The sequence below is a fragment of the Populus nigra genome, chromosome 7, assembly GCF_951802175.1.
Source record: "Populus nigra chromosome 7, ddPopNigr1.1, whole genome shotgun sequence".
Lineage (NCBI taxonomy): Eukaryota > Viridiplantae > Streptophyta > Magnoliopsida > Malpighiales > Salicaceae > Populus > Populus nigra.
In genome coordinates, this window is record NC_084858.1 from 19,009,865 (window position 1) to 19,021,550 (window position 11,686).

General features: G+C 31.7%; 1 protein-coding gene across 2 annotated transcripts; it reads left to right on the top strand.

Annotated features, from left to right (window-relative positions):
- Positions 1 to 4,087: 4,087 nt before the first annotated feature.
- Positions 4,088 to 10,684, top strand: LOC133698153 (glyoxysomal processing protease, glyoxysomal-like). Of its 2 annotated transcripts, XM_062120993.1 has the most exons (14): positions 4,096 to 4,265; positions 4,363 to 4,409; positions 4,518 to 4,692; positions 4,806 to 4,853; positions 4,939 to 5,022; positions 5,639 to 5,782; positions 5,875 to 6,000; positions 6,140 to 6,243; positions 6,658 to 6,743; positions 6,825 to 6,919; positions 7,002 to 7,734; positions 8,352 to 8,544; positions 9,635 to 9,726; positions 10,094 to 10,684. In XM_062120993.1, the coding sequence occupies exons 1-14, from the start codon at positions 4,200 to 4,202 to the stop codon at positions 10,357 to 10,359; spliced, it is 2,259 nt and encodes a 752-aa protein (XP_061976977.1). In that variant the 5' UTR covers positions 4,096 to 4,199; the 3' UTR covers positions 10,360 to 10,684. The 2 variants fall into 2 exon arrangements, with proteins under 2 accessions (XP_061976978.1, XP_061976977.1); XM_062120994.1 differs by lacking the exon at positions 10,094 to 10,684 and having other exon boundaries at positions 4,088 to 4,265; positions 9,595 to 9,725.
- Positions 10,685 to 11,686: the final 1,002 nt, after the last annotated feature.

The window sequence follows — 11,686 nt, forward strand, 5'->3', positions numbered from 1 at the left end:
ACTTGTGTGTAGTTTTACATGTATAATTTACTTTCTTTCTATGTATATGGATCTATGCATTCTTCTACTCTATAATTTTTTTTATTTTTTTCTAGCCATCACAAGCTCTAGTTTTATACATACAGACAGATAGATGCTGAAAAAGTTTAGTGTTCTATGTCGAGTATATATGATTAAATTATAGATATTGAAACGCTTTATTTTGGCAATGTTATTGGATTCTAACCGGGAAAGTTTATCAAACTGTTTAGGAACATGATGCAAATAGTATTTTTAAAAATTTAATTTTTTTAAAAAAATTTAATATAATTTGTATATTTTGGATCGTTTTAATGTGTTAATATCAAAAATAATTTTTTTAAAAATAAAAAAATATTATTTGCATGCTTTTGAATATAAAAAATTATTTGAAAAACAATCGTTACCATACTGCCAAACATACTCTACATGACTAATCCCAAATTACAAATTAATTTTGCATTATTCTTTACAATTAATGCCTATAAATATTTCTTAGAGATGCGGTGCTCATGCTATAACTATAATTAGTAGCATCCTATTATTAACAAAATTCATGTTAGCAACGTAAGAAATAATCTCTCCTCTCTTTTTCTTCATTGTACGGAGAAACCTCTAAAACAAAATCATAGTCACCCTTCTCCCATGAAACCCCAATTATTGCTTGAGATACTTTCAGATTTTCCCCTGAAATTCCCATCAATCTTAGATTTTGGAGTTTCTGGTTTGGATTTTCAAGAGAAATTATACCAATGAACTTTCAGATTTCCAGCAGTCTTACACAGGGAGGAAGGTGATGCTCTGTGGGTTGTGATTTTTTTGGATGTTTCTCTCTTATATGTTGTCTTCTTTAGAGAGAGAGGAGATGGGGGCGGGCTGTGATCTTTTCAAGGATTTTCCATACAATGATGAGAAGAGAGGGAATACTTTTTTTTTTTTTTCTTCTGACATGGCGGCGTAAGTTAATGAAGCTTTAATACCATAAAATTTATAAATACAAATAATGAATTCTTAATTGCATGTTGGGGATTAATGAGTAACTCCATTTCCACAAAAAATAATAATAAAATAATGAGTAACTCCGTCATTTTGCATAAGAATGGGAAAAACATTTTCAACTAATAAAATATTGAAGTTTGGGAGCTTATTTGACATTTGGCCTTGCCCGCCATTCTCTAGGAAAGCGTCTGTTTAGAGGAATTTCATGAATTAATTATAAATTAGACCTTAGTCCATGAGTTTAGCAAAATTGCCTAATTAGTTATTAATTTATTATACTCCAAGCAGACGCTATACTACGGGATGCACCAAAAATACAATTCAACTAGCAAAATATATATAGATTATAAAAAATTATTTGGTATTGTTATTAAATCTGATTTAAGGTGTGTTTGGGGACGCGGTACGGTATAAATCACATTTCTAAAAATTTTCAATATTTTTTTTTACTTACAATGAATTTTTTTAATGTGTTTTTTGATTATTTTGATGTGCTGATGTCAAAAATAATTTTTAAAAAATAAAAAAACTTAATTTTAATGTATTTCTAAGCGAAAAGCACTTTAAACCGTCACCGCCACCACAATCTCAAATATGCCCTAGTACGCAAATCTTGTAACTTTTTTTTTATCAAATTCAGAATTTAAAATTAAATCATGTAAAAGTTGTTTTAACATAATTTTAATGACTTGTCCAACTAAAATATACCTTGATCGACCGATATATAAAAATGATGATGAATTTAAGAAAAATAAAAAAATTAACAAAAAAAAAACTTCAAAACCCAATTTCCAACCTAATCTTAATTTAAAATTATTGGTCGTTACCCAATAAAACCTGGATAGTATAAAGATAACCTAATCAACCTGTATATATAACCAAAAAAAAAGAAAAGGCAAGTCTATATGGTCGGAGACATCACCAGTGAGTTAGTGTCAAATGGGTCCTGCAAATTATCTTTAGGTCCTCCTCATTGGCACTCGACAATGTGTTCTGTTGACTTAGACCTGTATGTCTTAACATTATTGACTAAAACAAAACCAAGAAAAAAAAATAAAATCTGTAGATTTAGTACTCGTTAACTTTTATTTAGCATTCAGCCTTCAATTTTTATCTATTTGACATGTTTATATTTAATTTATTTTAAATATAATACTCATTAACAAAAAAAAAAACTAAAAGAGAAAAGTTCACCCTACTATTTCTCACCAAATACTATTTACTAGAATAATTTTTTTTCCTCCATCTAGATTTTTCCTTTTCCTTTTCTTTTTTACAATCTATGTTTTTTTTTCTAATTTTAATTCCATCATTTCATATTAAACTTATTAAGGGATTGAATTTTATAATTTTTTATAATTTACTTTTTATAAAGTTATTTTAGTTCCATAGCTTGTAGGTTTGACGAGCTGACTCAAATTGTTTTTTATTTTTCATTTGACTTTTTTTTCTTAATTTTTATCCTTCAATATTAAGTTGATTGAGTTTTTTTTCTATAAGGTTATATAAATTTCATGACTCGAGTGACGAGTTTAGCGAGTCAACCTAAATTAACTAGAGTTATTTTTTTTGTTATTTTTAATCAATTTTTTAATTTCAATTACATTATTTGACATTAGAATTATTGACTATTGAGCTTCATATTATTTTTCTCATTTAAATTTTTATGAGGTTATTTCAGCCTCATAATTTTGATAAGAAGTTTAACAGATTAACTCGGTTAACTTGAATTATTCTCTGTTTTTTCTAATTGATTTTTTTTATCAATTTTATCATTAAATATTGGATTAATTAAGAATTAATGCATATATCAAACTTGGTATTGCCTCATGATTCTTTTATTATAGTTAGTATTACTTAAAATATCAACATTAAGGTGTCAATACAATGATTTTAGAAACCAATTTTTGAAAAGAAAAAAAAAATCATTTTGTCATAATGTATATCAAAATTCATGTACTCGAACGCAGTCCTTCACGCAGAATGTGTTCTGAGCTTATGTGTTAAGTGGATACCCATTTTAATGGATAAAAAAATAGTGTATTTAATTTTTAAAACAAATATGAATAAGTTTATTTATTAAGAAATAAATGATTAATAAGTTCTACGATCGATATTTTTGATTTACCAATAAATTTATTTTTTTATTTTTTATTTAAAATAAACTTATATTTTCTTATAAAATAATTATAATAAATCTGAAAATTTGTTATTTATTTTATTCTTAGAAAATAATTTACAACAAATTTCAATGGATATTTTTGCTGAATTTATTTTATAATTATTTAAGAAATTATAGATTTATTATCATATAATTTATCCATTTTAATTGTTATAATTGTCAGAAAAGGTTTAGAGTACTTCATTATGCTAATGATAATTATTTTTTAAAATTTTAAAATATGAATTTATATTTTCTACTTTTACTAATCAGGATTTTATTTAAATATAATCAAGATTTAAAATAATAATACTATAAAAAATAGATTACATTTATAAACAATTTTACAAGTGAAAAAAACTGGGTATTCAAGAAATTGTGTGAATGATTTTTTGAAGAAAACTAAAAGGCAATTGATTGCTTGATTTTTTAAGTGTAAAAATAGGATAATACAAGAATTAAAAATATATATATATATTAGTAGTGGTGAGAAAAAAACCGAAAAACTGGAAAAAATAACTGAAAAAATCAAACCGTGAAAAAAAAAACAGATTAAAATTTTGAAAAAACCAACCGGTATGGTTCGGTTTTATAAGTTTGAAACCGAAAAAACCGAACCGAATCCAAACAAAAAAACCAGAAAAAACCGAGTTAAACCAAAAAAATCGATTTTTATCCTAAAACACCGAACTGAATCGAAACCAATCTATTTAAAATGATTTTATTTTTTTTAAAAAATTTTCAACTTGTTTATTTTTTTTAATAAAAACCAAATCAAATTAAAAATAAACACCCGTGTTATAGGTAATTTGGGTTTCAAAAGTGAACCTGTATGTTTTTAATTATTGACAGAAAATCATATTTCTTGAATCTACGACGTCGTTCTCCCATTTGGCTTGTGCGTCGAATTTCTAAAACTTGATGTCATCAGCTTCAGTTTGCAAAAGCAAAAGCAAAAACTTGAACGTCAATCCAATCCAAAAACACTAACTTTTCTCTTTTTCCTACACAAAAGAACCTCATGGGTTTGCCTGAAATCGTAGATTTTGCCCGAAACTTCGCTGTCATGGTTAGAATCCAAGGCCCTGTAAGTCCCTCGATCACCTACCTATACACAAATATGTGATTTCGTAGCTTAACAATGAATTGGTGTGATTTTTTTAATGCAATTCCTTTTTCTTTAGGACCCGAAAGGACTAAAGATGCGAAAACACGCTTTTCACCAATACAAGTGAGTGAATCTGTTTTTAAAAAAATGTTATATATTGGAATACAAATATGCCTTCTTTTTGGTTTTAATGTGTTTCGTATTGAAGTTTATTTATCTGGGTATACGTAGTTCTGGCAAGACAACACTTTCAGCTTCTGGGCTGTTATTACCTGACACCCTTTATGATGCTGACTTGGCTAACCGGATTCTGGAGGGTAAAAGCCAGGGTCTTGGTTTGGTAGTCACAGTTGCTTCTGTTATTGAGCCTTTTTTGTCATCAAAACATAGAGAGAGCATTTCTCAGGTTTGAACTACTTTAATGAACTACTTTAATTTAATGTGTAACTGGATTTGTTTCGCTGTCTTTGTTTCTTTTTTTTTTTTAATGTGAATTGTGGAGTTGTTATGTGATTGCAGAGTCGACCTGAGCTGATTCCTGGTGCTCAAATTGATGTTATGGCTGAGGTATGAGACAATAACGAGCAAGTGGTTAACTTGGCTGAAATGTTTAGTAGCTGGAGTTAATGTTTGAATGTGTTTTGTCTTGCAGGGAAAGACGGATTTGAGGAAAGGTGCAGATGGGGGTTTGGATAAAGGAACTTCTCACTGGCTCCGCGCACAAGTTATTAGATTGGTAGGCATTTTAAGATGGCTTATCTGTTTAACAGAACATTGAGGAAGCCTTAAATAAAATGCAATTTATTGTGATTGCATGAAAACGAGTTATCTTACACTAGCCAACTAAGCGTGAGATTTTGATTTTCGGTTACTTTGTTGTGTAATTTTGGCAGTCAAGTGGAGCATGATGGTTTTGGTAGATTCGTCAATGCATGTGATAACTAAGTAAGATATGGGTTGATCTGGGACATTACTTTGGCTTTGTGTGTCTTAAAGCATGATTTGACATGCACATTCATCACTCTAAGTGGGATGGTTTGCAGTATTTGAAGGCCAATGGCAGTGAAAAATTCGACTTTGTTGTTTTTCATGAGATCCAATACTGATTCCATGTTATTCTCTATGATGGTGCCCGTGCTTCTAGTTTTCATGGTAGCCTTAATTATCAATTGGTAAGATTTAAATAATGTAGAGGCAGTGAATCGATGTTGCATTTCTTTTATGCCAGATGTCAAATACCGCTTAAACTTATGATCACGATGTTGGAAATCTCAATTCACACTGGTGTTCAATGATAATGATACGTCTAGATTTCTTGTCAAATAGCCCTAATTAATCGATTTTCTATGAAGGTTGATGTTCCTCTATCTTCTCTTGCTCTTCAATCACTCGTAGAAGCTTCTTCAGGTTCAATGAACCATGGATGGGAGGTTGGTTGGTCTCTAGCTTCACCTGAGAATGGTCCCCAGTCTTTTATGGATGGTGTCCAGACACAGGTTAGTAAGGGGCAAGGTTTCCCAAAGGACTATCCTCATCGAATCTGAACATTTGAGATATGGGATAAATAATGCTGAATTGATCCTCTCAGACTGAGCATGGAAATGCATCAATTGCTGAGAGCCAGAGACGTGCAAGGGAGGAATCTAGTAATCCAAGTATTATGGGCAAGTCGACCACTAGAGTTGCTATTCTTGGCGTTTTCTTACATTTGAAGGTAAAGTGTACCTTTTATTTTTCTGTTCTTATCTCTCCTTTTGATATGCCACTTCATGACAAACCATCTACATGTTTTTTTGTGTTATAATTCCTTTACATTCGATGCTATAAAATATAGATGTGAATTTTATCATTAGGATCTGCCCAACTTTGAAATATCATCATCAAGTAGAAGGGGGGATTTTCTTTTAGCAGTGGGTTCTCCTTTTGGTGTCCTCTCACCTGTGCACTTCTTTAACAGGTATTGTTCTTTGCTTTTCCAACTTTTTTTGATTTCTATAGTTATTTTGAATTCTTAGATCACATTTCTGATTATTTATTTTTTGTCAAAAAGCATAATACAGCACATAGATCTGGTATTCGTTCTGTCTATTCTTAAATGGTCATATAGGTGACACTGACTTCTAGTTTGGTTGATATAGTGACATTAATTCAAAAGGATATTATTTATTTACTTTATTTTTCAGAGTACAACTGAAAAAGAAATATCGATATTCCGTGGTCATCTAGCCACTCGAATTTAAACTGGGTTAAATGTGTGTCTGTATGCATATATGGGTGTTTGAATAGCAAAAACTCCCTCTGCACTCATTGCACTATTGCTATCTCATGCATTCCATGAAGTTTCATTGTCTAATTCTCTTTATACTTGCAGCTTGTCAGTGGGATCCATTGCCAACTGCTATCCTCCTAGATCATCTGACATATCATTGCTGATGGCTGACATTCGGTGTCTTCCAGGTGCAAGCATTTCTCTGTCATATTATCTGTGGCTCTTTCATCCTTTACAATTCTGATCCACTTTGCCGCTAAATATGCCAGGAATGGAAGGTAGTCCAGTTTTTTGTGAAAATTCAAATTTTATTGGCATATTGATTAGACCATTGCGGCAAAAGAGTAGCGGTGCTGAAATCCAGGTAACTTGGAATTTTCTCAATTTGATTTGTTTAAATTATCTGGTAGTTAACAGATCATACAAATCCTAGCCTTGGGTAACAGCTGGTGATTCCGTGGGAAGCCATTGCACTTGCTTGCAGTGACTTGCTGCTGAAGGAGCCTCAAAATGCGGAAAAAGGGATTCATATTAATAAGGAAAACTTAAATGCTGTAGGGAATGCATACAGCTCTAGTTCAGATGGACCCTTCCCTCTTAAGCATGGGCATCATATTTCTTATTGCTCTTCACCACTGCCAGTTGAGAAGGCTATGGCTTCTATTTGTCTTATTACCATTGATGAACTTGTATGGGCATCTGGGGTTCTGCTTAATGATCAAGGTCTGATACTCACAAATGCTCACCTATTAGAACCTTGGAGGTTTGGGAAAACAATTGTAAATGGTGGAGAAGATGGAACCAAATTGCAGGATCCTTTTATTCCACCTGGAGAATTTCCTAGATATAGTGAAGTTGATGGCCATGAGAAGACACAGAGGTTGCCACCAAAGACACTGAACATTATGAATTCTTCTGTTGCTGATGAGAGCAAGGGATACAAACTGAGTTTGGCTTACAAAGGCCCTATGAATATACGTGTTCGTTTGGATCATGCTGACCCTTGGATTTGGTGTGATGCTAAAGTAGTGCATGTTTGCAAGGGACCTTTGGATGTTGCTCTTCTGCAGCTTGAGCATGTTCCAGATCAGCTTTTCCCTACCAAAGTGGATTTTGAATGCTCATCTTTGGGATCAAAGGCGTATGTTATTGGACATGGACTATTTGGACCACGATGTGGTAAATGCTTGCTTGCTTTATATTTTTCTTGTTAGATTTATTCATTCAGGAGTGATGCTTTTCTGTACTCATGTCATTCTTGAAGAACTTAAATATCGGGTTATAGCTGTTATAAAAGAATGTAATTGACTCACTTTCAGACATTTTTTGGCTTCTCCCCTTTCTTGAAGCCTAATTTCTACTTTGGAAATGGTGGTTTGATAATTCTTTTGGTACTATCAAACTAGACTTTCACCAATACATGATGTCATTTATGAAGTTTATCTTGTTTTTTTTTGAAGTGTTATGTATTTGTTGTGTGGTATACTGTATGTTAAGATATATGGCCTTATCCTTAAATCCACTTTCTGATGTGGTCATATCTTTTCATTTGTGCTGTGTAGTGCTGCATAGAAATGTAACACATGAAAGCTGATTTTTTTTTGTTTTGTTTTTTTTGGGCAAAATCAATGGTTCTATATTCATATGATGTTAACTAGCCTGTATCATTTATTGTTTTTGGCTTTCTGCTAAATTGGTAATTCTATTAGCTAGTTAACTATGAAGATTCTCTTGATTTTTTTTTTTGCTTTACTTCATGCTTTTTAATAAATCTGCTAATGCCTTGAATTTTGCAGGCTTTTCCCCCTCTATTTGCTCTGGAGCGGTGTCAAAAGTAGTCAAAGCAAAGGCACCATCATATTGTCAATCTGTTCAAGGAGGGAATTCACACATTCCAGCGATGCTTGAAACAACAGCTGCTGTCCACCCAGGTGGTAGTGGTGGCGCTGTCGTTAATTCAGAAGGTCATATGATTGGACTTGTTACCAGGTACTATTGCTTTATTTTCTTTTCCTTTGTTGTTAGCTGGTTCCATTGATGGCCTTGGGTTATCATTCCACAATGGAAACTGTTTGCCGCTTGGTATGAGCATATATAATCCATCCAAAGTTTGTGGTGGTTGCTCATGGACTTGGCATGATGGACTATGTGTCGCATGCCAAAATGTCAGCAAAGACATGATGTGACATGCCTGCATTCATCATAACTTCTCTTCTAGTATTAGTATTCTTGGCACATGCGTTGCATGTGTATCAACAAATGTTTTATAAAAAATGTTAAAATTAATTCTATGAAAATGATTTTTTTTTTATAAAACACGATGTAGGAATGAAATTTGAATAAAACCACATATATAATACAAATACATAAGGTACAAATGTGAATAAAAATCTTATTCTACCTTTTGATCAAGGAGTCTTTTTAATATTAATAGAGTTTGTTAAAAGGATCATTTTCTTTAAAGGAGTCAAAGATAACATAAGAAAAGATTCATAAAATTTTTGTTATTCCTTTTTACCATATATTTATAATCCAAGGATCTAATTAATAAGCTGATAAATTTTTATTATTTTTCATATTTTAATTTTTGGCACGTGTTGAACTATTGTAAGTATTTTTGGAGTTTCACTAGTCAAAATAAAGTACAATAAGGTACTATATAGGTTAGAGGTGATTTAAGAAGCTTATCTTATATTATTTAAGGTTTATATGATGTATAAATAGTCATATAATGGAAAAACAAGATTAACTTATTTTTTAGGAATTATATTAATGTTTGTCTCGTACTTGATTAGAGATAAAATTGAATTCACATATTAGTAATGACATATATTTGTTTGTGAGATTAAAAAAAGTATTTTCCTTTTATATAAAGTAGAAGTATTTTTAATTTTAGTATGTATAAATGCTTTTTTAAGATAAATATATTTGGTATTTATAATTAAAGGGCACTTTTTTTTCTGTGCTTGTGAGCTCTCAAGCAAGTCTTCTATTTTGTTTTCGTCATTTTCTTCTAATTAAGATCTTCAGTGCTTGCAGATTGAACTTCTATATTTAATGAGATATATTCTTGGTACAGCAATGCAAGGCATGGTGGTGGAACAGTTATACCACATCTGAACTTCAGTATTCCATGTGCAGTTTTGGCTCCAATATTTGATTTTGCAAAAGGTTGTTCATCTGAAACCTGGTTTTGAGATCACGTTGATAATGAAATGAGTTCATCTGTATTCCCGCATAATTTAGATGCTCAAGCTCATCATTGCAAAGTGATATGCTTTATTAATTAATGACCACGAACACCAAGAAATTTTTTTTTTTTTGAAAATCAGGTTTCATAAAAGTTATTTAAGATTATGTTTCTATTGGATTCTTAGTCTTTACCAAGTATTAGGGAATATAGAAACTATAGGATTTAAATTGATATGTGATGCAAGACGAATCTATCCATTTCATGTGTTTTTGATGCTATTGTATTCTGCTGTAGTTTATGAAGGTAAAGCATGCTTGTGAATGCTGACAGTTTTTCTCGTGACAGATATGCGGGATATTTCACTTCTGCAAAATCTTGACCGACCTAATGAACACCTTTCTTCGGTATGGGCATTAATGCCACCACTCTCCCCCAAACCAAGCCCTCCTTTGCCTTCTCTGCCAGAGTCAATACTGCAAGATTATGAGAAACAAGTGAAGGGGTCTAGATTTGCTAAATTCATTGCTGAAAGAGAGAAGCTTTTCAGAGGGACACCTCAACTAGGCAAGGCAAAGAGCATTTCAAATGTGATTTTTCCCAGTAAATTATGACTGCTATTTTGTGCCACATAGGAGGGTAGCAGCATTATAACTCGTATCAGAATGAGGCTTTGAAACCTCTCACTGTAATGAGCATAGTCTGCACACAAATTGCGAACTGGATGAGGAATGAAGTTGTCAGAGGCTGGCAAAATGAAGAGTGAAAAGGTCAGAGCGCATACCCCTGCGAGTGGAGGATTGTAGCATAATTGAAATTCAAATAATATTCTTGTATACTAGACCACTATTTCTGGGTCGCCTTTTCTGTATGTTATTTATAATTCAGAACTTGACATATTTAAAATTCTTTTATCGTAGTTGATACAATTTTAGATCACAGTTGCCTCGAACCCTTGTTATCACCCGCAGGTTTCTTCAACTTAGGGTCATTATCTCTATCAGCTTTAACTTCTTGTGTTTGAAGCATCAGAGGAGATGTTTTGACTCTCCTGTTATAAGACGCTGTTATAAGACGTGTAAAACACTAGCATTTTTTTCCCCTTTAATACTCGAGGCATCCTCGCGTCAGCTAGTGCACACCATGTAGTTTTTCATCGGCGAGGTTGTCTTAAATGCGTGTTTGGCGTTCAGGTTATTTTTACAATTGTGTGGATAAATGTGTGCTTGATATTGAGGTTGTTTTTATAGTTATTTTTGTTTTAATAGGTTTAAGAATAACATTTTTAGTTGGGATTTTAAAAGAATATATGGTTGGTTAAAATTATATTAAAATAGATTTTTGCATTCAAAATAAATAAAAAACATGTCTTTATAAATAAAAAAACATGTTCTTTTAGCTTTTACAAAAATAAAATTTCAAACGAATTGTGTGTGTTACCATAATATCAAAGGATCTTTAAGGAGTGTTGCCTGCATGATTATTTTTAATTGAAAATATATTAAAATAATATTTTTTAAATTTTTTAAAATTTTTTGATATATGTGCATCAAAATCATAAAAAACCACTTTAAAAAAAAATATTAATTTAATATTTTTCAAGTAAAAAATAATTTTAACCTAAAAAATAAACACTCAATCAAGCTATTCATATTCGAAGTAGGGCATGTGCATTTACAAGTTTCTTTCTCGCAGTCTCTCCTCTCCTGGGATTCAAAGATGTAAGAAGAAAATTTACTTACCATCCAAAAAAAAAGAAGCCTGAAACAGTTGCAAGTTGGGACGACCTAATGCAAAACACCAATTATTGTCCAGGCAAAAGTTATCAATCCTGGGTTTATCTAGTGATTCATCGGTTTGGAACCAGGTTCAAAACAGGGTTTTTTTAGAATTGCATGAGTTCACTGGCCAAAATCTGGATGCCTCGATGGATCAACCTGC